The 26,103-nt window shown below is 37.9% G+C and overlaps 1 protein-coding gene across 2 annotated transcripts; it reads right to left on the minus strand.

The window, feature by feature from the left end:
• Positions 1–1,211: 1,211 nt before the first annotated feature.
• On the minus strand, positions 1,212–26,037 carry GABPA (GA binding protein transcription factor subunit alpha). Of its 2 annotated transcripts, none has more exons than XM_054193855.1 (10): positions 25,883–26,037; positions 22,005–22,105; positions 20,166–20,310; positions 19,194–19,278; positions 13,958–14,203; positions 11,605–11,799; positions 10,740–10,796; positions 9,557–9,697; positions 8,006–8,198; positions 1,212–4,183 (listed from the first exon to the last, which is right to left on the minus strand). In XM_054193855.1, the coding sequence occupies exons 2-10, from the start codon at positions 22,079–22,081 to the stop codon at positions 3,955–3,957; spliced, it is 1,368 nt and encodes a 455-aa protein (XP_054049830.1). In that variant the 5' UTR covers positions 22,082–22,105; positions 25,883–26,037; the 3' UTR covers positions 1,212–3,954. The 2 variants fall into 2 exon arrangements, with proteins under 2 accessions (XP_054049830.1, XP_054049840.1); XM_054193865.1 differs by lacking the exon at positions 25,883–26,037 and adding an exon at positions 25,286–25,660.
• Between the last annotated feature and the right edge of the window lie 66 nt (positions 26,038–26,103).

The raw sequence follows: 26,103 nt of genomic DNA on the forward strand, positions 1-26,103 counted from the left end.
AACATTCTGTTTAGCATCATCCATATTAAGAATTACTTTTCCAAATGAAAATTGACACAGCATCAATCCAAATATATTGCAGAAGTCCTGATATAGCTATATTAAAATGACAGCCTATCAGAATATGTACAATCTTGGAAAACAAATCCCCCCAAGTCTAGTCGGTAAAAATATTCTCTGTAGACCTGTGTGAATCGATCTTATATTGCGCTCCTTTAAAAAAAAGAAAATAAAAATGTTTCCCATAAACCTATGTCTGTGGATCTTATATCATCCTTCTCTCACTCTGAGGCACCGGAGCCCCACGCCAGCTCATTTTGCTTAAGAGCGATAGTTGCAAGCTGTTAGTTTGTAATTCCCTACATTGTTCCAATGAAAATTTCAGTCTGAGAGAGGGAATCCCAAAAACGAACTCTCACTGGCATAAAGAGAGGACTTCCTATAAACAGAAATAAAAGGTCCTCAATTGATAAGATAATGAACACTTGTAACTGAACTTTAAAAGGAGGCCAATAAATTGCTGAAGTGTTGTAAAAAATTATTTTCAGTCCGTTACATGCTGTTGCTGCTGAGCTCAACATAAACATTTTGAAATCAAGTGATCTGGTAGGTTTAAAGATGACAAAATATTTCAGTCTTGAATTTGACAGTCCAGATGGAGGAGTTCAGAGGTATAATAAGAATACTTCTATTGAGACACGATTTAAAAAATAAGGTAATAACAGTATAACAAGAATTTTATCTTCTTTTTAGCAAAGACAGTACTAACAACTGAGTTAGCGGGCCACATGAAGGAAGCGGGCCTTTTTGCAAGAATGAAACAAAGTGCGAAGTTCATAGATCAACGTGAACCTTTCCAATTTAAACACGCCTAAAAGCATAAACCGAACTATTCTACAGGGCTCCATTTCATCCTACTGTGAAGTTTTCATCATTATTTTTATCAAAGCACCATTTTGAGACCTACAATTACGATGTTAAAAGAAAGCGGTTTCAGCAATGAAGGACACCGAGTTCCAGTTTAAAAGCAGAAACGCAGAGCCAAGTACTGACTCAAAGAAGATGCACCTTCAGAAAGTCAGTCTGCCTTCTTCCTCTAACGAGCTTGGGATCTTAAGGGTAATGAGGATAAAGTGCACGTAGCAATCTTTAAACTGGTTGCCCCTGAATGACATCACCAATGGCTTTCTGAAAAATTAAGTCAACAGGCATCAGCTGTATAACATTTTTATTTTACTATATTGACATTTTATGCACAAATATTTTATCAGAGTAAAAATAGAAAATAATTGTTTCATGTAAAATTACCAAAAAAATGCAAACCACAAAAGAAATACATAATTATTAGCAGAGTATAAGTGTCTTTATTTAAAGAGTAAAAAGTATGCAAAACCCCTTCCGTTTTACAAAAAATTGCGAATATTCTTTCTATGTTTTCCTTCTGGCAGCAACAGAACAACCTTTGACGATATATTCTACATCTTTTATGTTATTGAAGACATCAAGTTAGTCACAGATTTCTCCCTCCACTACAGAGAATGTGACAGTGATTTTATACTGTTTGAAAGAATCCTTCTTTACTCATTAGAAGGCAGCGGGAAAAGCAGATGATCCCACAAGAAAGAACCCAAAGGACTACCATACCTACTGAAAAGCTGCACAATAATAAGCAGATGTATTTACAAAGAAAGTGTGATATCGGAAGTTTCCCCTAGGGGGCTTACGTAACAAAAACATGGAAGGGGATGAAGTATTGCTATTACATTTCAACCTTGCTGTTCGTTTATCCTCCCACGGTCCAGTTTGACCTAGAAAGCTGGTATTTTAAGCTCCTCTTCTTTTTGTACTGTATTTTACCTACAAAGACCTCTCATGAACTCTGCTAAATATAACTAGTGACTTGTATTGGACTTGCGTTTAGTAATGGAGCGGCGGTATGTACATAGCTGCTGCCGCCCAACTGTCGGCTTCCTCGTATTCTTAGCAAGCAAACGCGCACCTATTCGCATACGTCACCCCAAACACTTGCCAACTGGTGGAATCGGACGACTGTAACAGTAATAAATGGATTGATGGTTGACCTCTTGTGACAGATGCATTTACACATCACTTTCAGGGCTTGAGATTTTATTTTTAAAAAAAATAAACCCAGCATGCTCAGCAGATGGAGTGCTTTAAGAGCTTGAGAGTGAAAACAGTATTAAGAGTTACTGAAAGAATCTGGCACAAAAAAAAAAAGAATAATAAAAATTGTCATCGTGGTGATGATGAAAAAAGTAGGCTATAACTAACTACATGCAAGGTTTCGAGTTAAGCAAAAGCTATCTGCAGATGAACCTATAAACAAAAAGCTTTGTCCTCAATGCATCTTTAAAATAAACGTGAGTTTTCTGTGTTCTTTGCCCTCTGCCTCCAAGTATGACCATTCCTTTTCAGATACGAGCAACAGTCCAGTGCTCTCCTTACTCAGCATAAACACATTTTACATTCAGAACCTCATGGTACAAGCACTTTTGATTTAAGGTTTAAGAACAGCTCAGTCCCTCACAGAATTTAAGGTTTTCCCTTACCCATTTGCATTTTAATTGTTCAGTATTACCAGAGGGGGTTTCTCTTACATAATGTTGGAAAATAATGCACGGTAACACGATATTTATACTGTTCAATAACATGTAGGGGCAAAGCCAAAACCACACCATTTTCAGCCATTAACAGAAAAAGTCTAATAGGCATCGGAACAGAAGCTCAAAAGTTGCAGCCTACTTTTTACTGCACGTGTAAGTTTGCATGAAGTACTCTCCATATCTTAGATTTCAGGACACATTCCATCTATTTCTATTCATCATTCAGACTTCAAATTGCACCCAGTTCTGGAGCACGCGTTTGGCTTATGAAGTTTCAAAAACATCACTTGAAGTTCAGCAAGAAATTAATTTTAAATAAAAAATACATCTTTGTATTTTAATATATGTCCAACTGTACAATAATTTGGAAATCAAACTTCAGTTCTCTGTAAAACTATTTTCAACTTGCATTTTGTTTCTAAAGAGGGACTACTGACTGTGATTAACTTAAGTCTTCAGTTCCTAAGGTTGACCACTGTGCAGGTAGAAGCACCTTGCAGAAGAGCATTAAAATCCCCCACCAAAACAAACTATTCTTTAGGCGACGGCTATTTTTTCCAAGTTTTCGAATCACCTGATGGGGGTGGTAGCGGAGGAAGAAGTTTATCTTCGTTTTTTGCTAAATGGCTAGCGTTAACAATGTCCTTCAAAACGGTTAAAGTACTTGCCCTCATATATGCTTATTACCTACACAGTACAATGAAATACTTATAATTGGCTTTTCACCTAAGCCAGATCTAAACCTGGATCTCCTTCTTCAGCACTGATCTTCCGTTCGGTCTAGTCTTAGTTTCCTTGGCTTATAAACACAGAAGCTATTTTAAGAACCTGATGCTTTGTAATGTTTAATGTGTCTTTTGACTCTGCTTGATTAAATGAGAATAATGAAAGCACATTTAACTTCGAAAGCATCAAATGCCATTTGGTAGTTCAGCAGAGAACAAAAGACTAGGAAGGACTGAGTTCAGACAACTGACCAGCCTGCTTGCTCTAGGTACTTCATTTTTGTTAAAAGCGCTGCAAAAATTAATTTTGTACAGCTGTGGACACAGAGCATTGACCAGTTCAACCTTTCTCACCAGTTTCAGATCACATACCATAGAGGCCCTGACTCAAAGTTGCAGAAGTTGTGGTGATCCCTTAACTTACACTGAAATATATGCTGTTAAAAGATCCAAGTTTACGCGAGTCCCAGTTCTTTGTAGAAAATCATGCACTATACTGTACTGTCAAGAAACAAAAGAAGTTTCCAATTCTGATAAAGGTAAGAGCAGCAACTGCTCTGGTTATAGAGGAAAGGCCTCAAGCTCCCACCGTCAGGTCCTAGTGCTTAATTATCTTTCTCTGTTTGCAGGGATGCTGTAGCTAGTGCCACCGCGGTAACTGGCTGTGCGATGCCATGGAGCTGCATCTTGGCTAGCTTCTTCTGCTCACATTCTGTGACCAACCGATTCAACTCTGCTGCACTGTATCCGATGAGAGTTTTCAAGTCGCAGACAAATTTGTACACAAACCTCTTGCCTTGCACCTTGCAGATCATGTCTCCATCATAGTAATACCTGTAAAAAGAAAAAAAAAAAGGGGGAAAAAAGTAAAACTTTCAGCATCAGTAACTTCCATACACATCAGTCATATACTTAAGGTCACTTAGAGGCTAAAATACAAATCTTTTCTCATCATGATTCTCATGTAATTTCATATACCAAGGGAAGAGGGTTGAAACTTGTCCCTGTACCTTGATACGTTAAGGAGAAACAAACCACATTAATCATTTTATAATCTGTAGGAAGCACCAGTTAAGAAATGAAGGTCTCTGAGCACTTTAAAAACAGCTGAGGGGTGGGTGTCGGTATATGTGTGGGTAAGCTTTATATAGTGCTTGGCCTTAAGAAAATGTTGTCTCCCCCCTTATTATTGTCTTTTGCTTTTTTTACTCTTGTCTCTCTTTTTCTGAGGAAAATATTCAGGTTGGAAACAGTTTGAATAAGCATTCTGGTTTCTATGATAGTAAAGCAGCCACTCTCTCCCTATTGTTTTCTAAGATGGAAGTAAAACTACAAAAGTATGGTTTTGTATTTTCTTTTTTTGTATAGGTCATATGTTGTCAAAACTACATCCTTTGCCTTTATTTACAGCTAGAAGTGACTTCTACAAACTATGAATACTTTTTACATTGTGTCACAGAAGAGTTATCAGACTGAGCAGAAATGCCTTAAAAGGTAACATAAAGTCTGTATGACCCACTGTACTCCAGAGACTCCAGAGATTATAAATCTTCAGGTAAGACCAATAGAGCTGAAGTTAGAATTTTAGTTTTGTTGCTGTTCTTGTCTCACTGCAGGCATTTAATAGTATGCATGTTACATTTCTCATTATGAAAACCAAAGTGGCTGGGACATAACTTGGACCTTAACAAGGTTAAGGTCCTTAACCTTGCTACCTTGGACCTTAACAAGGTTAAGGTCCTTAACCTTGCTACCTTGGACCTTAACGAGCTTCTGATAGATTTGAAAAAAAAAAAAACAAACCCAAAACACAAAAACCAAAACAAACAAAAAAAAACCCAAAAAACCAAACCCAAACCAAATAAAAAAAACCCCCACCAAACAAAACAAAACCACCAAAGAAATCCCAAAACACACCAACAAAAAAACCCCCAAACCACCCAAACCCCAAAAAACCCCCCCACAATTTAATTTCCTCAAAATCATTACCCAAATCAGCCCATCTCACAAAACAGCCCAGATTTCTTGACCATCTAAAGCTCAGTCCTCTGAGTGACACGCTTGTAAAGCAAAGATGATTCTTATTCACCAACAAAATGAAGTCAATTAAAAGACTAACTTTTGTCTTCTAGTTCTAATGGAAAACTGTACAGGAAATTATTTTTCTTCAAGTCTCACTTCCCCACTGGATAATTAAACAGATGTTGATTTTAAGAAAATTTGCCAAGGTGTGTGTAACAAAAAACGTTGCTCTTCCTTTTTTCCACCCTTCCCTAGTTTCTCTACAGCCTGTTTTTCCTACAGCTGGGCAGATCTAGCACATTTCCCAGTAATATCAACACCATTTTCTATATTAATCAATAATTAACACAGTAATTTCAGTACATTAGTAAACAAAACATATTACCATTTTTGTTTTAGTAAGACTTTAGCCTGACAACAGTGTGTATCATGGGAGTAGCAAGAGGCATTAAACATCCCTTTAGACATTCAAGTGTTAGAAAACATGTCAATATTGATGCAGCTGCCAAAATGGCAACATTGAGAAATGTGATTTCTGTAATTCTGCAACTAAAATATAAACGCAAAACTTCTCAAATAGTGATTTATGCTAATTACTGTGCAGACATCTGTTTAATATCCCAGTGATAAGAACATTATTCTGAAGTTCTTCAGCTGCCTTTGAGATCTTCTGCGGAGTTTGTTGACAAACCCCAAAAAACATTAGCACCATTTACATCATTTCTACATTCCAGAAAGTTTTCATATATACCTTCAGTGCACAAATGCATAGATTCACAAAAACAGGTAATTGCAACAATACAGGCTGGGGAGCAGCTCTACTAGAAAGGCCCTGCTGCTTTGGGCAGGAGGTTGGACCAGAGACCTCCTGAAGCCCTTCTCACCCAAGGGATTCTGTGATTCTATGAAAGAAGTAGCATTCTAATTTAATACATATAAATAATGCAAGAACAGCCACCCAAGACCAGAGTAAAGATCTATCTAGAGGAGGTTATAGACTCCAACAAACCAAAAGGGGATGCCTAAGGAAAAGCGGAGTAGAAAAGAGAAACAAAAGAAAAGGAAAAGAGAGCAAACATATAATGATGCTCTTCCTTGCTTTCTACAATCTGGGGCTCAGGAATGTCTAGAAGTTGCATCTTCCCATACTTAACATCCTTCAAAATATTTCTTTTTCATTAATTTTTACAATTTCCTCTCAAGCTCAGGAATGAATTCTGGCATCCACGATACTGTGCCTAAAGAAGTTAGGCACAAACTAAAACGAAAGGGCATAGTTAAGCTGAGTATCTGGTGCCTGCCAGTTTTTTCTGATGCCTCCTGTTCACGTAAATGACATACTGAGCAGTCGTTCTTTACTGACTCTGTGCCAGTCGTGGTCTTCTAGACTTCGCTCTCCCCCACTGGAAGTACTCATTCAGCATTACCAATATTGACATTATTTAAATTCTCTCTAAGAGACTAGAAAGCCACAATATGGTAACTTTACCATCATTTCTCATAGAGGTATTTTTAAATAAAAGTTGATTTTTTTTTTTAAACAATGCTGGAGGAGTTTACTTCCATTTAGAAAAATAGTGTAGCCAAAAGTGGAAATGCTGAAAAGTAAATCTTAGATCTCAGATTTCAACCATACACCACTTCACTAATAAACTTAAAACTGCTTAAATAATTCGCAAGATTAGGCAATAAATACCTTTTCTGAAAACTAATCAAGAGAAACAGATTTAATGGTATCAGAGTAAGAAATTAGAAGTTCAATCTTAATGATTTCAGAGAACATCAATGTGTCGTCAAATGATTCCAGAGGCCAAAATAATCAGGGATAAAAAGTAGTCTAAAGTTCAGCTACTAGTGTTTTCCCCCCTCCTCAAGCACATCACCTACAGTGATTCAATAATACAAGTCCCTTTTACCAATGTCAAGTACAAAATCATAATGGAATGAAGACAGCCTGAAACGCTTCCATTTCTTCAGATGATAGAAGTTCACTATGTTGGAACCACAACTGTTAAAACTTACCTACCGAATCCATTTTTCAATTTAACATCCCTACCATAAGAATAATGAAATGGATCCATGAATATCGGAACTTAGAAAAAGTTATGTTACATACAGAAAAAAATTGTTACATACAGAAAACTACTAATGATTACGTAGTTACAGGAAAGTATTGCTTTACACCATAACAAGAGCAAAAGGAACATGAACAAGTAAATGGTAAAATATAAAAATAAATCAATAATTCAGAATATTCATATCTTTCTCTATCTTTCACCAATAATCAATATTGTTTGGCACAATACTGAAAGCGTAAGTGCTACATCAAAAAGAAACTTATTTCCAATAGTGAGCTACCCAAATTAACTATCATGTCAGCATTCAAAAATCTTGAAAAAATAAAATGTATTTTCAAATGTTCAAGAAGTTATTGTACTAGCTTCTTTAAAAAAAAAAACAAAACAAAAAACCCACAAACCCAACAAATACCTTGCCCCTGAGCATAGTACAATCTGATGGGAAGGAGTAGCTTCAGAAAATTGCTTTATCCCTTTACTAAACAAGCCGCAAGTCCTGCATTAGCCAAGTGGAAGCAAATCACTTCATATCTGATCAGTTCCTGAAGCTTCTTACCTCAAAGCCCGACTAAGCTTCTCATAGTTCATTGTGGGTTTGTTTTTGCGCTGTCCCCATTTTTGCGCAACGAGTTCAGGTTGATTCAGTTTAAACTCTCCTTCATCACCAACCCAAGAAATACAGTCCCGAGCATCTTTGTCAGTGAGAAGTTCTAATAAAAACTGCCACAACTGGATCTGGCCATTGTTTCCTGTTGAAATAGGGATAACAAGATCCATTTTAATTAGTCCTTTTTATGTTCCACTCACAGCTAAGAATTTTCCACCAACGTATTAAAGTAGACCAACACAGAATATATGATGGAAGGAAAACCTGCACTTAATTTCTTCTAATTGTTCTGTTGTAAACATTTTCCTGTGAAGTCATTGGTATTAATCTATTAAAAAAAAAGAAACTGATGAATACAGTGAAAAAATGAATAGATAATCAAGACTTCTCATAAATCTGTCTCTATAACTTAAGAAAAAAAAAATTACACAACAGTAAACCTAGTCATTTAGACATATATCTATCCCTAAAATAGAACAGATTTAGCAAGAGCTGCTTATTCCTATTCAGGCACATACACCTATATAGATATATGCAATAAAAGTTGTTTTAAAAAGAAAATAGTTTAGTCTCAAATTTCCAACATTAATGTTAGAAATACAAAAACAGTGGGGTTTCAGCTTAAGTCAATATAACATCTTTCGTATCCAATCATTAAGACTTCTTTTTCTCCCAAACATCTGCAGTTAAATTTCTAAACTCACAATGAAATACAAATAGCAGACCTAATGTCTAAAGGGAAAAACACAGTGTATTCTCCACTGACATCAGCTGATAAAATCTTGGCCTAATAATCCTGAATGATATCATAATAGACTTTTATGGAGAGTTTAAAACAAAAATTCAAAGGAAAGGCGAGGAAAGGTTTTAACAGAAAAATTCACAACAGTGAAGAGAACCAAAGCAAAAATGACAGCAAGAAAAAATAAGATAAAGAAATTAAGATGAGTTATTAATAATCAAAAAGTATGTATGACTAACAGTAATTCCAAAAAATAAACTGCAGATTTAGTGTGTCATTTTCCAGAAGGTGCATTCATTTAACAAAACAGGAATCTGAAACTTGCTAAATTCTGAAGTCACTGAATTGTGTGGGGCAGTGGGGAAAAGCAGAGCAAGTAGCAGCTAAGCTAGCATTCTACGACATACAGTTTATTTTCTTCCCTTTCTGCAAATGGAAAGAATTTAAAAGCTTGAGTAAATGCTATGCAGTGGTTTGAGAGGACAGACTTAAGCAACAGGAAGAGAAACAATTTTATGCATCTCATTTACTGCAGGACTCAAAAGCTGTGGGACCACATTAACATAGTGCCTGCATGAGCTAACCAACCTGCCAGGTCTGCATGTGCCTGTGATATATTTTGTAGCTACGGTCCCCTTCATACCACGTGGACTTCTACAGACCTGACATCTAGAGTGATAAAGATATGCCATCCAAAACTGCAATTCAAATTAATGAGTGTTTACTGCATTTGCATTTAAAAATAATGGAGACGATACCTGTTCTATTCCCAGGGGAACTTCTATCTTCCCCAGAGATCCTCGGAGCTCTCTGTACTTTAGCTGCCTTTGCGCTGCTGTTTATTACTTTAATGGTGGTTGGGGTAGCAGGCTGTACAGATGCTGGAATAATCTGCACAGCTGTAAAGTAGAGAACATTGCAGAACATCAATTATAAATTGCTGGCACAGAAATAGGCATATATTATTTATTACCTGTATTATCATAACATCTAGGAGCTAGTTTTTCCTCTGCTAAAAAGACACACTATGTAAGTCACAATGCTAAGAATAATTTAAAGACTTTTTACTACTTACAGTGGAAATTGTGGTTTTAGACTTGTAGCAGAGATGCCACATTACAGATAAAGCATCAGCTTTAGTTTATTATCGTGTGTATGACATGTTTCCATAACAAAAAACCCTCTCGTGCCTTTGTTTTCACCTTTATGCTGTTCCCATATGATCTACCCTAATGCACTTTTCTCTATAATCACTGCACAACCCTTCATGCCTGTTATTCAAACAGCAATTAAATAATTTTCTATTGCAATGGTGTAAGAAGATCCAAACGCCCACTCTAGAGGCTTTAACTAGACACAAACCCAGGATATAATACATGGTCTATCTGTGTAACATGTAAGCTGCTTCCAAGTCTTCTGAAAATTGATTCATTTTAATAATTGATGACGCTGCTTCAGATGGAAGAATAAGTTTCAAATAACTGGAAAGTTACTTTAATGTATTTTTTCTAGTATCAGTTTCTAAACAAGTCCCCTCTTCAACACTCCCCACTCCCTTGCAACTTTTGGAAACGCTTTCTTTTGAAACGATAACATTTTAGTATATCCATTCATTAATGCAATATATAACCTAAAACACTAGAACAACTCAAGACCTTAAATATGTATCCTAGACAGCTTACTTCAAGAGAGTGAAAAACGTATCATCCGAAACGAAAAAGTTAGAAACTTTCATAGTTCTGGTCATACACCTTTCAGTAACAAAATACCAAGAAAACCAACGTTTTGTCTTGAAGTTTAAAATAGGCCCTCCTCCCCTCAGCAAGGAAAACTACTCTCTCGAGTGATTTTCTGATGTACTATTATAGCGCTGAACCAAAGTACAGTGCTGAACCTGCAAACAGTTAATTGTATGAATTAACTGCTGGCAGAAGTACTTACGCTGATCAATAGTAACAGTTGCTATTTCTCCAGAGTGTTCTTGGCTAGCCAACACATCTGCAAATTAGAAAAAAGAAATAGTAAGTTTTTATTTAACCCACAAATTTCAAGTCACCTGAAGATCAAAACCTTTCACATTTCAGAGAGGAAAAAAGTCAAAATTGGGTTTCAATTTGCAAGAGACATGCATAGCTCATCGTCTTATGAGTAGAGACATTTAACATCTGTGATTCAATTTTTAGAAATAAGGATGTACATCGTGAATTTCAAGGTATCTTATGCATTCTCCATCCCCTGAAACCTTTAGCTATATCATGTAAATGAATATGGAAATACTTTTTAGTCTGCCAAGTTACATCCAAGCACGGTAAATGTACATATAAATTATTGTATTATGCACATAATGCATCACTTACCAGTTATGTTGTGAACAATCTAAGGATTTTGTTGCCTATGCTTAATAATCTTCACTTCTATATGAGAGATGTACATTAAATAACTTACAATCAATATTTAATTATAAAACTGTCAAATTCAGGAGATGCACAAACTAAAAATCTTTATTAAAACAAAGGAGCAATCACCAGTCACTGCTTCCTCCCTGTTAGTTATGAAGTTTGATGAAAGACAGACAAACAGCGTTTAGTATGCAGACATGTTTCATAACAGCAGACATTCTCACTAATATCTCCTGTTATCTTGTATTGATGCCCTCGTTTTTACTGCCAATATTAAACAGAGGAAGAACAACTGCTCACGAGTTCATCTTTAAAGAAAGAAAGAAGGGGAAAAAAAAAAAAAAAAAAGAGAGAGAGAAGGGAGGAAGGGGAATAAGTTAAATTTGTTACAGAAAAGTCTCCCATACACTTTCGAAGAAGCTCCAAATGGCTCCAGAGGATTTCTCCCCGCGGGACGCGCTGGAAAAAGTCTTCTTGACTGAGGCTGCAGAGCTCCCGCCCAGGAATACCGAGCGCATTGAGGTCAATGTCAGTCATGCTGAACTCCTTCATCACCCACACCACCCAGTGAAGCACCTGGTCTGTCGACCACTGCACTGGGTCTGGGAAAAGAGAGACAAAAATGCAAATCACCTCATTACATACTGCAAGGTTCCTGCTCAATTATATAAAAACTTCCATAAATGTAAATACATAACATCCAGAAGCACAGTTACCATAAACAGCTATCAACAGCTGAGTGGATCAACTGGTGCTGTCTCCCCAAGTCAGCCAGACCATGAATATGTGGCTCAGCCCAACAAAGAGTATACAAACTAGACAATTAGCATTGTATTTCTAAATTACACCCAAACAGATGTCACCTTGACAAGTTTTTATTTTAAGAATTAAAGAAAGCAAAGTTTTCTAAGTCTACGAACATTATCTAGAAACCACAAATTCCATTTTGTTTAAAGGACAGTAACATTACACCATTTTTCACTGATGCTATCTAAAACCATGCAACGTAATCCTTTGGGAAAAGCCACACCAAAAGGCTTTAAGCGTTCAAAAATGTTATCGTCAGTGAATTTTCATCAAAAAGCTGGTAATTTGTTGATGAAGATACTAAACCACCATCTTTCTGGATGATGATTATTTACTGACTGGACTTGACTTTTAATAACAACATAACCCACCTTTTTAAAAGATTCAAGGAATAATTTAAGATAGCTTCACAGAACCAAGCCTCACGACCCTGAAGGAAACTAGCCTCTTTCCCTATTTTTTAAGATGTATATTTACAAACATTGGGAAAAGAAAGAAAAAAAAAATAAGGCTTTTTTTGGGTTTGGGGGATGACAAAAGAATCTTAAGAACATTCTTTATTCTCAGAAACTTCCAACTGTATCATAACATAGAACTTAGTGATGCCTTATTTCAGCCCAAGTCCCTGAAATGTCAACTCAAATAACATTTAAAATTTTCGTCTTTCTAGGAAGGCACTTCAGCATATTTTTCTCATGTCAAGAGACCACTATTGTTCTCAATACAGAGATCTCTGCCATAATCAACCTAATCAACCAGTATTATTTTCTTGGAAAATCTGCACTCCCATGACACAAGACATTAAACTTTGAAAGTCACGCTTGTAGGTTATAGGGTTTTCTTAAAGCAGCAACACTATTAAAGTTTATTAACAATACCATTCAATGTAACACAGTTTTAAGTAATTTTCTTCTTATATTAATGGGAGAGCATGCTGAAGAATATCAGTCTGCTCCTGATAACGCCTCACTTTTTTTTTTTTTTAAAAACGTTCTGCGTCAAATCCCTGATTATCAACCGACCTAGCACAACAAAGGCTATTTTGGAAATACTTGCCAGTGAGAGAAACAAAAAGGCATGAAAAAGCCACTGCTTTAGTGATCAAACATACGTTCAAAATATTGTCAAGCTACATGTCCTGCAAAGACCTGTGACTTCACTGGAATTCTTAAACACTTCCAAATATCCCACTCGCGAAATATATTCCAGTTTTGCAGGTCTGCTTAGATACAATAGCTTCAGGAGCTGAATATGCCTTGACAGTACATTTCTGCAAATCACAAGCAGCAACTCAGCTGGATAATCTCCTGAACATGATGTAGGTCTAAAACCCACAATTTCAGCTCAATCCTAAACAGGCATTCAGAGATGCTTTTTCTAAACTAACATTAAATTAGCAGCCTGCTAAGTAACATTAATTCAAAAGAGATGATGATCTACCAGAATAGTTATATTCAGTTTTGAATCATCTTTTTCCACTATGCTGAAGCCAAGTATGGCTTTCCATGCAAAATCTGATTTTACACCATGGTCAGCATCCCACAACCTATGAACAATTTGTTTCAGTCTCTTTAGAGGTAACCCCCACCAAGTTCTGAGTCTAGTTCAAATTCAGACACACATGAAAAAGAGCTTTATCACTAACACACATTTTTAAGGAAGGGACGAAGAATAAAGCTGCTTTCCAACAACTGCAATGACAAGAAGGTTCTGGTGCAAAAGCACTATTTTACTGAAACTATTATAAGCATTGATTCTATGTCTCTTTAGCCATCTCTTATGCAGAGGTATTTGCATTGTACTTACCCATGCCATAAGAAGCCTTCTCTGAGGTATCGGAGCACTTTAATTATATAACCAAAATTAATTATCATTTATGAAAAAAAGCCAACCCCCCAAACAAACAAAATAACTAGCCCCCACCCCACCACACAGAGAGTCATGTGTTATTACCATAGGGTATTCCAAGGCGCTCCTGCTCCTTTCGGTAGCCTTCCAACGCTGCAGCCCATCGTGTCACTTGTTCAGAAGTCTCATCTGAAATTGTTGTAATATGTTTTGTTCCATCCAAGGTTATCACTTGAGCTTCCTCAACAAGGTGAGCTTCAGCTTCTGCATGATGAGCATCTGGGTCAATCACTACCTCCACAGTCTCCACAGGCTTCACAATTTCAAGGATGTTTAACTTGGGCTCTATCCCTAGGTATAGAAAGAACAAACACAAAACAAAGATAGCAAAGCAAATATGACAAAAACATTATTTTAAAGCTTTCTGATTAATAGATGTTAGCATACTTGTGAAAGAAGCATGACACAAAAGCATCATCAAATTTCTGCAAGTGTTCTAAATTAGAATGACATATTCTGTTATACACTATACACTTTGGTAAGGTGAATACAAAGCTGTCCCTCTTTCCTTCCCCGGTGTTACAGCTTCCTGTTCTATTTAGATGATCCATTTCACATATCTTGAACAGAACGTTCAGCATGTGGGCATAAAGAACAAGTACTTTGGTCTGTAAGAAATATACTGAACCACAGGAGAAAAAGCAGAGCCCCAAAAAACCAAAACGAACACCCACCTCTTCCCCCCAACCAAAAGGCATTTCTCTCAGGCTTTACAGTATTTCTCTGCTATCTCTTGGGTCTACACACAAGAGTTAACATTTTCTTTCAGTGCCCTGCAAGAGGCAGTGTGTTCAACAGCAACTTCAAAGAAAACTAGAAAATTCTTCATGTTTCAAGCTTTATTAGCTGTTCATGTTTTGGTTTTACATCTGTCATTTAAGATACTAGACCATGGAGTTGGCACATATGTCTGTATCTATTCTGCAGCAATAAAGAATACATCCAGTAATGCTATTAATGCTTTGTATCATCACCTCTGTCATATTCTAAGAAGGTGTTTTCTCCAATTGCTGCCTCACCAAATTTCTGACAGTGTACAGAAGATTTTTCTTGTCATTATAATATGCTAAACAGAAAAAAAAAAAAAAAACTTTCCATTTTTGTGACATAATTTCCATTATAATAACATCTAACAACCACACTTCTTTAACAGATTTTCGTCAAACATATTTGGACATTAGAAAAATAATCTGTAAAAATCCATTTTAGCATGACTTGGAAAACCTTGACAAGAGTTAGGCAGTTGACAGTAGGATTCACAGAACATCACATGGCCAGAATAACTTCAACATCTTGTGCCATGAAGTATTACTTTGTGTGCCTCCCATCTAATCCATATTAAAACTCAATGTGAGATGGTAGGTTCTGTAGGTGATGGTCTTAAAAGCTAAAACCACAACCTATTCATAGTTTAGAAGGGAAAACAAATGGAGTATTTACCTGTAGTACAAGTAAGAACAAACCAAGTATTTTTCAGACAAGTATTCCTCTAAACTTTAAAAGTAATTCAGCTTGAGAAAAATATTAGAAAAGGAACACTACAAAGACCATGAGTACAACATGCAGCAGTATCAAATTAAGGAAGTGAAAACAGATGTAGATAATCAGAAAGTGGTTGATTACATGAAGCAGCAAACATGAAGAAAAACCAAAAAAAAACCTTACTTTGGAGAGTGTTTTAGTTACCTAGGCCATCTAAGATTAACATTCGCAGCACAGGCTTCCTTCAAAGTCAGATATAAACGGGTAAGGGAAAGCACCAAGAGTTAAGATTCTATTTTTGATCTTCAAAAAAGTAAAGAAAAAAGCTTCTAGAGAGGAACAGTTCACTATTGCTTAACAAAATAATTCTCTGCCTGTCAAATAACTACTTGTCAAAAGAACCGTGAATATACTGCTTTATCCATAATGCAAACATGGAGATCAAAGTGATGAATCTCTGTAGAAGAATTAGCTTGTAAGTAAAAATGTTGTGAAGTAACAGTCTGCCACCTAACCTACTGCAACGTTAGATCAACATTAATTCACTGGGTTTGCCTGCATTTCTTCTCACATCTCTCCCTTTACCTTTACTGCAGGAGAAAACAGGTGTCCACACAGCCCAGAAGTATAAACTCATACAAAAAGTACAAAAATTCAAGGAGAGCAGCTATCAGGACGTGTCCAGATGTTGCCAGTACAAGCCCCTTCACTGCTAATTGTCTGAATATACTACAGTTAAGACTGACCTGCCTGGGTTTTTTCCTTGAAATGTCTAGTATTGACCACAGCCAGAGACAGGACATTAGTCAAACTGCACCTTTAATCTAAATCAGTATGTTTCATTACACTTATGAATCACTCCTTTAAACACTAAAAATAGTAAAAGCCTAGTTACTGCAAAAAAACAGTTTAGAAACTACAGTCAAATGAGGAGTTACACACTTAAAATTGGACTCGTACTTCAGCTGCCTAAATCCAAAGAACCTTTTGTGCTTAACCACCACCTAGTCCCAAAATCTGTGTAAATATCTATAGTACAGCTACATACACATGCTCAGAAACGCTCAAAGCAGCTAGACACTAACCTCTTATATCAGTCAAGTGTTTAAAAAGTAGGTGGAACAGCATCTGTTTGGGAAAATGTTAATCTTGCAGGTGTGCTTTGGGTGTGCATAACAGCCAGAACCGAGCTCAACACAAACAGCAGCTACAGGCACTTTCACTCACAAACACAGCCTTGACTCGTTTAAGTTTGTGTATGTGGTACATGAATGATTTGAATGGCAGGTTATCTGGACTATCTGTTCGTATAGTTTGCAAATGAGAAACAGAAAGCAAAACTACATTGTCCACCTTCACAATACAGGTCTCTCTCCTCCTATCACTCAAACCAATGACTGTCAGAGATTGCTGCTCTCATTCTAGCCCTTTCAATCTCGTATCCGTCTCCCACAGTACATCTGAAAAAAGCATGGCAAGTACTTCCATTCAACCTTGCTTCTACTCTGGTGATTAAGGGAGTAGAAAAAGAAATAGAAGATTCCTTCGGGTGACAGACTGCCAGCCAGAACTTCCACCTCTGAAGTCTTCCCAAAAAAAGATTTCAACCTATGCCATACAACCAGCACTGGAATTTACAATCAGAAAAGTCTATATTCCCTCCACCCTACTCACTTCTTTTCTTAAGAAAAAAAAAAAAGGAAACAAGAAAAAAGGAAAAAAAAAAAGAAAACAACTAAAGGTAGGGTCACAATCAATTTTATCATATTATCATATGATAAGAAAAAAACCCCCACCTAGTAGCTTAAAAAAAAACCCACCAGCTTAAGGATGGCAAAATGTTAATCTAATATTATCTGTAGTCAGACAGGCAGGAGAAAGCCTTGATCAGATATAACTTGTGTCTGGATTAAAAAAAAAAAAAAACAAACCCAAAATATTTGCTATGGAGGTCTTCCAAATTAAAGCTTTTTTCAAATTCTTTGAAATACAATGCAATGCAGTTACTCGGATCTCCACAGACTTGGCAAGAGGCTTAGTTCAGAGCAGTACACAACAGGGCTGCACTCAAAATAGCCATTCTCACAATGGCAAGAAAACCATACACATCTCCATTCTTCAAACCAGGAGAAAGGAGTTAAAGGCAAGGTGGAGTGACAGAATGGTCTTTCTAGTAAAAAGAATAAATAGGACTGATATTTCATCTGCTGTAACTTATATTAAAATACCTTCGTATGAAACGTTATAAAAGAACTACAATGGACTATGTTTCAGCTGGTGTTTATTCCTTTGAATTTATAGATGGCTTATCAAAATTTGATAGAACATTAACTGACATAATACCTTGTCTCTTAAAAAATAAGAGTCTGAACCATCACAAGGATTAGCATCACTGATTACTGCTAGCTGAATTCTGTATGTTGTACAAGTTGGGGAAAAACAAAAATAAATAAACCAAGAATCTTTCAATACTTCATCCATAGAAGAAAAATAGGCAGATGGCATGAGAAGCTGTTTTTTCTCTCTGGCTTAAATGGTCACTGCAGTCAGAGTAACATGTCCATTTCCCTGTTAGCAATCTAAAGAGCTTCCTTTTATTATTTATATTCATGCTATTTGTTTTCTGATATTCTGTCCTGCTATACTTTACTTGCCTTCAGCAGACAGATTTCTTAAGAGTTGCTTAGGAGTGTCAAGTATCATGGCCTGAGAAGCAACACTGAGGATCGTTCCAAAGTTATATCAAAGTACTAAATACTCAGGCATACGTGAGAGAGAGAGAGCGCGCGCTCCTTTGTGCTATATGATCATACACCTCAGTTTTACATTAAAGAAAAAAAAAAAAACAAAACACAGGAAGAAAATGGAAGATAATAGTGAAGACATTTATCACCTGCATCCTTTTGAAACTGAAAGTCTGAGCACTGTATACTACAAGTTACCGGGCATGAATGAAGAGCAGTTATTCTAGTTCCCTGAACGAGATTTCTATTTTTAAAACCAGAAAGTTAGTTCAATCCCCATTACATACAGGGAACTGAGGATTCAACTTAGCAGTAGTCACCTGACGCTCAGCATTAAATGCAAATCAGCAGTCTTACCACTCAGTCATATGGAGGGGGCAGAAGAGAAGAACAGGACAAAAAGTAAAACAATAAAGCTACTAATTCCTGAGGATTCAACACAGGGAAATCCGGTCATACCTGATAACACAAATAAAAACTATACATCAACAAATCCCTACCCACCTGGTTAATGTTTCTTTGTCACAATGTTTTAGTACAAATTCTCATCCAAATAAAACAGACAATAGATAGTGATCCCAGCCTTTCATACCAATTTTCAGTTAGCTACATACAGCCTCACAATCTAATTGTTCATCAAGCACACAAGCTCACTTGCCTCACAAAGATGAAACTGTCACCTACCTGGACAAAAAAGAAAAAAAAAATAAAAAAATCTTTTGCCTGCCTAGATACTTGGCCTGGTATTACTCATCCTTAATGAGAGCCTCATACTGTAGTTGTTACTATTTGACACGGTTTTGTTTTGGTTGGGTTTTAGAAATTGATATGAAATTACTGTAAAAGCCATTTTTAATAGTTCAGTCCATGACATTTATTTTAATTACCACTACTACTTATAACCACAGTACACAATGAAAGAGACATTCTGAAGCTATGTGACCATTCAGTGATTTTCTCAATGTTACAGCTAGAAATCGTAGGGGATTGGGTTTGCTCACAAGCTCTCCTACAATATTAATTTGTCTGTGCTGCAGACAAACATAACCGCTTACCTTGCCTAGATATTACTTGCACACTGAGTTGCACTGTTCCATCTGTTTTTACTCCTTGATCAAAAAGGCTTCGATCTGGGTCCAGCTTGAAAAAAGAAATTTAAAAACAGGTATCACATTTTTATTAGACAGTATCACATTTACAAGAAACTCTTATTCTACTTTAAACTTCAGAAATACTCAGCATCTGCAGCAAGTTTTCTGAAGAAGCGTGCAAATATTTTCAGTACTATGTAGATACAGTACAAGACAGACAGAACTTCATCAGAATTTGGAACTTGCCACTCTGTCTGTTTAAGCTAATTTCACCCACAGGGACACTTTTTAACCTAAAGAAGCAATGCAATACCTGGAAGTACCTTCACTTTGTGAGAAGTATCTACAATTCCTTTTCTCAGTTTTTAACACATAGAAAAATCTTGTCTTTAAAGCAGTATTATCCTTGTTGTTTCTGGAAAAGCCACAGATGTTCAGTTATGACTGTAACTAAAACATCCAGCTAAACACTGTCTAACATGTGGCAATGCCTGTAGCAATAGTGTAGGGGGGTAACTTTCTTGAGTAATGTTTTGCTATCTATGCACCTGAATAGTGTAACAACCTTCTCGCTTTATTCAGATTCAAAACAAGATTAGACTCAGAAGTTCAGGCAGCAACAAATATTGTGGGCTGCACCTCAAGAGAAGAAAGTGTTGTCATTGCCCTCATTCTTCTTTCACTTGCAAGGTGGTATTTTTTTGCTTTCTTACCCCCACCCTTGGAACCCCAAAAGTGTTTTGATTCTATTCACACTGAATTAGTGCGTACATATTAAATGGTCTGATGATAATGAACCTGACAAAATATTAACTTCTTAATTACAATTAATATACCAAATGAAGCGTGAATTCCACAGACAATGGGAGAAAAGGACAAAGTATGTAAAATCGTTCTCCATTAAGAGGTTAAATCTGTCATAACATTTCAATTTACCTGGATATCTTGCAGGCATATTTCATGTGCATCCAAGGAACACTGCAGTCTGGGTTCCAGCAACTTCTTAAGATTTCCAATTGGTTCATTGATGTCAATAGCTTGACTCACAAATTCTGCGGTGGTGTAGGTTTGCTCAACGATGCTTAAATACCAAATGAATACAACAAATCATTACCTACATGTTAATACAGCAGGTATAGGAAAGCTTAAAAAAAAAAGTTAGTAGCAAGCTACATAGAAGGTAACACTGACTCTAAAATCTAAATACCATGCAGAAAAACTCAGCTTGAGTAGAGAGTGAATTTGGTCCCATTGATTCTACAGTTGTGTAACTCTCTTTTTACCCCGTCACAGTTAAAAAGCTAGGTTAAATATCAAGATTATTTTCAGATCACTGTTTTCAAGAGATTAAGTCATGATTAGTATGTTATGCATTATTAACTTGCATGTAAACTAATTCTATTTGCCTTGCCTAGACTGTATTTAAAAGATGAAAAGATATTTAGAAGATGTTTATATAGATATATGATGTATGTACATGTGTATGTATATATTTTTTTTTAGATATTTAAAAGGAAAAAAACAAACACAGAAACTTATCTTATCCCTTAGATAGGGAACAAAGAAGAAAAAAACATCAACTCTCACGTAGAGTAATTGGCCATGTCTTTTAACCAGTCAGCACAAGGATAAGCTTAATGCATACAAGAGATGACCAGAAGGAACTACAACAACAGGGATCCCCAAAGGAAACATTAGTCACATGTCACGGTTGCCCTGCACTACAGTGACAACAGTACTGGCGTATGCTTTCAAAAACATCAATGTTATGGGACTCTTATCTTAAAAATGACCTTAGACAGTTGATCTCTCTACATTTACACAGAAGGAAATCAGAAAGTATACAGACATAGTCAGTTTGTAAGCAGTGAAAATATACAAGGAGCTCAGAATAAGAAGAAACTAATAAGTAGTTCTGAATCAGTTTTCCAAAACAGGTTCTTAAAGAGCAGGTCACCTACCAGCCTCAGCTATTTCTGTCCAACACATTAACTGCCTCTCTGTACTTTCAAAAGCAGTTGTAAAAATTAGAAGGGAAGCATCATGAAGAAAAAAAACAGATTGAGGTAATTAAGTTAAATGATATCAGACTTTGGTATCTACTGTTTCAACGGCCCTAACAATATAGTCAATAGATACAGAACATCATTTCTGCTCTGTTAAAAACAACTGATCCTGTATAACAGCAAAGCAATGGACCGGAGAAACTGCAAGGTTCATCTCAATTACAGAAGGATACACTGAAGCCGAAAGGTCTGCAGCATGTACATGTAGGCATATTCCTACACACATCAAAATACGGAGAGAACTACTAAGAATGTAGCGAGAGATAAACAAAACGGCTTGGGATATAAGCAATTAAGACTGAAAAATATGATAGCACTATACTGGTTTCCTATAGTGGCTACACTTCCACTTCAAGAAAACCACCAATTAATTAGATACAAAGCAGAAAAACTGAAAAGAGCACAAGCAAAATAAAGAACTTTGTATCTGGTAAGAAAGTTGAAAAACTGTGGAAACAATCCACAGCAGCATTAAGGAGATCATACTGAGACAGTTACTTCTGCCAGTTCAAAGTTAGTTCTTTCATCTAGCTAGAAAACACTTGTACTCATTTCATAACCATGGCCATCTCTGAAGCATTACACAATCCACAATAATAAATCTGAATAACCAAACTTAATGCGTGCAGTCACAAATCTGAAACCAATTAAAGAAAATAAATAAATAAATTGCAGCCTAAGGACCCCAAAATGCAAAGACAGTACGTACCTTTCTTCAGTGCATTCCTGTTTCTCAGTCCCATCGATTTCTATTTCTATCAGCTCCTCTGCCTCTCTCTTAGTCATGGCTAAAATGTCTTAAGAACAGAGCTATAAACAGAAAATAATTTTTTTGTAAGTCACAGACAAACAAAACTAGATGATAGGTTGTGTCCTATCAAACATCTTTTAAACCAAACACCAGGATAGCTTTTTAAAGACAAAAATTCACCTAAAAAATAAAGCCAAAAGCTAATACAGTTTTCACAAAATAGATGACAATACCTGTTCCTCAAACAAATGCTCCAGGGGCAAATCCAGGACTATAACTAGACATTAGCACAAAGCCCAAAGATTGATTTTCTTGGAGGCATCCAAATTTACTGGATGTTTTTGTCATGGGCCAGCTACAGCTTTTAGTAGCTGGTTGCAAAAAACTTCTGAAAATTCTTTGAAAGTTATACGTATTTTGCCATCTAGATTCAGCTACATACTACCTTCCTAGCGAGGCTGAAAGATGCTGCTTATAAATTTCAGCAGTTTTTACATAAAATGCTGCAACAGAAAGCTAGACAGAAGATCCATGATTTCTCTACAGGTAAATAAACTCAACCATAAAGTATTTACTGACTGTGCCATCTTTCCACCCATCCCTCTCATGGGCAATCACATGATGACAGGTGCATAACAAACGCATCTTGCTAAGTCCCAAATTAATGCAGTATGTTAGCAATTAAAAGGAAAACTATTCTGTGACAATATTCTCATTGACGCTACAGATTTTCATGCCCTGTACGATACTGGAGTCTGTTGGAACATAAGGGGGAAAGAAACAATTACAGCATTTGGTCTGTAAAGACACAGATTGTATATTATTATCATGTTTCACTGGCCGTCCCATGCATCATAAGTATGAAATATATATGATAGAGAACTGAGCCAAATTATACAGCAACAGTTTACAATAAATAACACCACCAACTTATAGGAAAAGGAGTAAAAAGTAGGAGTACAGAGGAGAAAATCACATTAGAAAAAGCAAAACAAGCCGCTACTAAAATATCCACAACATAAGAGATTAGCAAGGTTTCTATCCTGGAATCACTCTTTCCCAGAACTAGTCTATCCCAGACCCAATCATTAGTAAGTGAATTTCTTAAAGACAAGTTAATGAGGGAACTTACTAAACTTTAGAACTTCTCAAAAGGAATAGTAACCAAGTTGTACAGTTTTTACAGAAAAGGTTAAAAGAATTAAAACAGCTCATCTTATTATACCCTTCAAAAACTATTACATAAAATTAGTTTTTAAGAAATCAAGTGCTGCATCTGATGTCAATCTGTAAGATCTAGCAGGGCCAGACAGGAAGTAAACAGAGCCTCGTCTGGTGCACCTCACCACTAGAAGCAAAACCAGAATCTGTTCTGCTCATAGATCCGGTTCTATGAAAATCCCCTAACTGCCAGGGTAGGGTCAGCCAAACTGGAGCAGTAGCGGCCACTGAACAGGGTCCTGGGAGTCCAATTTCCATATCACTTAATCTTGTACATCATCTTCACAATAAATGGGGACGAATGAAACACCACTTCTGAAGAATACAGACAAGCTTAATTAAGTATCTGAAAGAACTACACTGGCACGGTTACAGGTGATCTGGTTGACTGTTAAAAGATTTTTCAAAATTAAGGTTTGAGCAAAGTCCCTTACTGAAAAATCCCAAAGCAGCTAACCGGTACCATAAAAAAGGGGGAAATTATTTCCTGTATTAGCAATCAGATTTAAAATCCCAAAACAACAAGTTAACTTTTTTTTTTTGTGAGGGAGTTTACCAGCAAGGTCACAAAAGGGGTTAGGCTAGGATTTCTGTTCCTTGATGTATTTGTAAGTTATTTACTGAGAAAACTGTGCAGACCTTCTGAAAGAACTCACCATCTCAAATGATTTCTGGCAGAAAATATTCAATACTGGAAAATGCAAAGTGATGCACAATGAGTAAATATTATATCAGCATAGTAACCATATAGAATTATGTAAGATATTTTGAAGTCCCTATGGATTGGACTCCAAATTGGCAACTGGACAAGTAACTGTTAACTCACTTTTTAAAGATGGCTTCTGGTTGCACCTCACAGGCTCTACTACATTTATGATTACCAGGGGGAGGCAGGAGAGGGGAGCATAGGCAGCAGGTACGGAAAGAGGAAGAAAGATGGTTCCACTGAACGCAGATGCAAGCAAGGGAGATGATGGGTGGAAAGAGGAAGAATAACATTATGGAAACATGTGCAGTCATTAACAGTTCAGAGAAACATAATGGGGAAAATTATTTTGTCTTTCCCATGCTAAACAGAGAGACTCCTGATGAGTCTAAACGTGAAAATAAACATTTCACATTAAGAGAAATTTCTTGCTACAGAATGATGCAGAGATCAAAAGCGTACATAAGTTCATATGGGAGTAAGCTTCCTGAGCCTTCACTGAGGGCTACTGAGAAACAGGAGAACTCAAACAGCCTGGTCTGCTAGGAGGGTCAATGTGGTAGGAACACCACAGCAGCAGCATTTGTCTGGCGGAACACGTAAAACTGTGCTTGATTTGTGGAAGTTACAGCCTACTGATTTCTGTTTGTTTCTATTTTTCCTTCAACCTAAAAAGCCCTAAGACTCACCTGTTATCCAAGAAGGAATCTGACCATAATGCCTGACACAGACCTCCGCTAACCTAAGAGAAGGCACCTGTTAACAGAGCAACAGCCCAGTGCTACTCCCGTATCATCTACAGTTTGGCATTTGCAGTCGGGGGGAAACCCCACTGTTTTCTGTTAAGATCTATGTTTTCTCTTCCCTGGAACGCAAGGAATTAAGTAATAAGCCCATCACAATAGGGGCACAAATTCTACTAGTAGAATTTGTGTTTTTAATCCTGACAGGTAATTGTGAAGTGAGGGCAACCACCGGAAACCATATGCACTATCAACTGCTACTGAAGTCAAATCACTGGAGATATTTGTGCTCCTGAGAAGCTCTGGTGTTCATGCAGCATTTGGTAGCATCCATCCCTCTTAAGTGTTCAAATTGGTAAATACCAACACTAACTAGGTAACAAAGCAGACAACCCATCCTTTACCAAACAGCTTTTGCAAGTTACCAGCCAGTTGGGATTTAAGACAAAGACAGCAGACCCCTAAGCGGGGTGGAGTCATGCCAGATTTCAAGCGCTTTCCTTCCTTATCAATACTCAGGAGTTATAAAAATAAACCCGAACCGGGAGAAGCAGCTGTGCAGCACGTACCTGGCCGAACACCAGGAACCAAACTACGTAAGATGCCACATGCCCTCGTACGTCTTCATCCAAAAATGAGGTTTTTTTACGAGTGGAGCAGTAAGTTTTTATGCCCCGGGGAGGACTCGCGGACCTCGGTCCAGGCTGCCGGGCTCTCCCCAAGCCGTGACAGTGGGAGGACTTCGCCCTTGCCCCGCCGCCAGCCCCACCGCGCTCCCCGTGGGGCCCTTCCCCGCGCCCCGCCAGCTCCATTTCCCGCTCCCGGGACCCGAAGGTTCCGAGGCCGCTCGGGAGACGGGGCGGCCCAGCTCTTTCCTCCGGCCGCGGGGCCGCCGCCAGGGCCCTCCCGCCAACGGGCGAGCGGGCAGGAGGCGCAGCCAGACCGGTGGGCCGGCGGCGGCCGGGCGAGGCCGCTCCTCCCCGCAGGCCCCGGTTGTCTCCCCCGCCCGCTTCCCCCCCCCGCTATCCTCCTCCTTCTCCTCCTCCCCGCGGCGCCTCGTCGTTGTTTGAACCCGAAACGGAAATGAGACTCGCGGCGCCGGGGAGAAACGGAAACAAAACACGGGCCGCCAGGCCGCGCCGCGCCGCGCTCGCTCCCACACTCACCCGCCACCGCCGTCCGCCTGCCCCGAAGCGGAGCGGCCGCACAGATACGTCCCCGCCGGCCGCAACCCCCGCGCCCTCAGCGGGTCCCGGTGCCCGTCCAGGTCTCGGTCCCGCCGCCGCCGCCCTGAGGAGGCCGTCGCGCGCCGGGGATTGGGCAGCGCGGCCCAGCGCGGGCCCGGGCAGGGAGGGCGCGCCCAGACCGCCACCCCCCGCGCGGGGGC

Source organism: Rissa tridactyla, chromosome 1, assembly GCF_028500815.1.
Source record: "Rissa tridactyla isolate bRisTri1 chromosome 1, bRisTri1.patW.cur.20221130, whole genome shotgun sequence".
In the NCBI taxonomy this organism is placed as follows: domain Eukaryota; kingdom Metazoa; phylum Chordata; class Aves; order Charadriiformes; family Laridae; genus Rissa; species Rissa tridactyla.

What these genes read in the sequence shown, in the direction of transcription:
- GABPA (XM_054193855.1), bottom strand. Translation starts at nt 22,081, where the DNA reads ATGACTAAGAGAGAGGCAGAGGAGCTGATAGAAATAGAAATCGATGGG. An exon ending in TATGCCTGCAAGATATCCAG is followed by an intron (nt 19,279 to 20,165) that starts GTAAATTGAAAT and finishes TCTTTTTTCAAG; the next exon opens with CTGGACCCAGATCGAAGCCT. An exon ending in AAGCTTAGTCGGGCTTTGAG is followed by an intron (nt 4,184 to 8,005) that starts GTAAGAAGCTTC and finishes TTCTTTTTACAG; the next exon opens with GTATTACTATGATGGAGACA.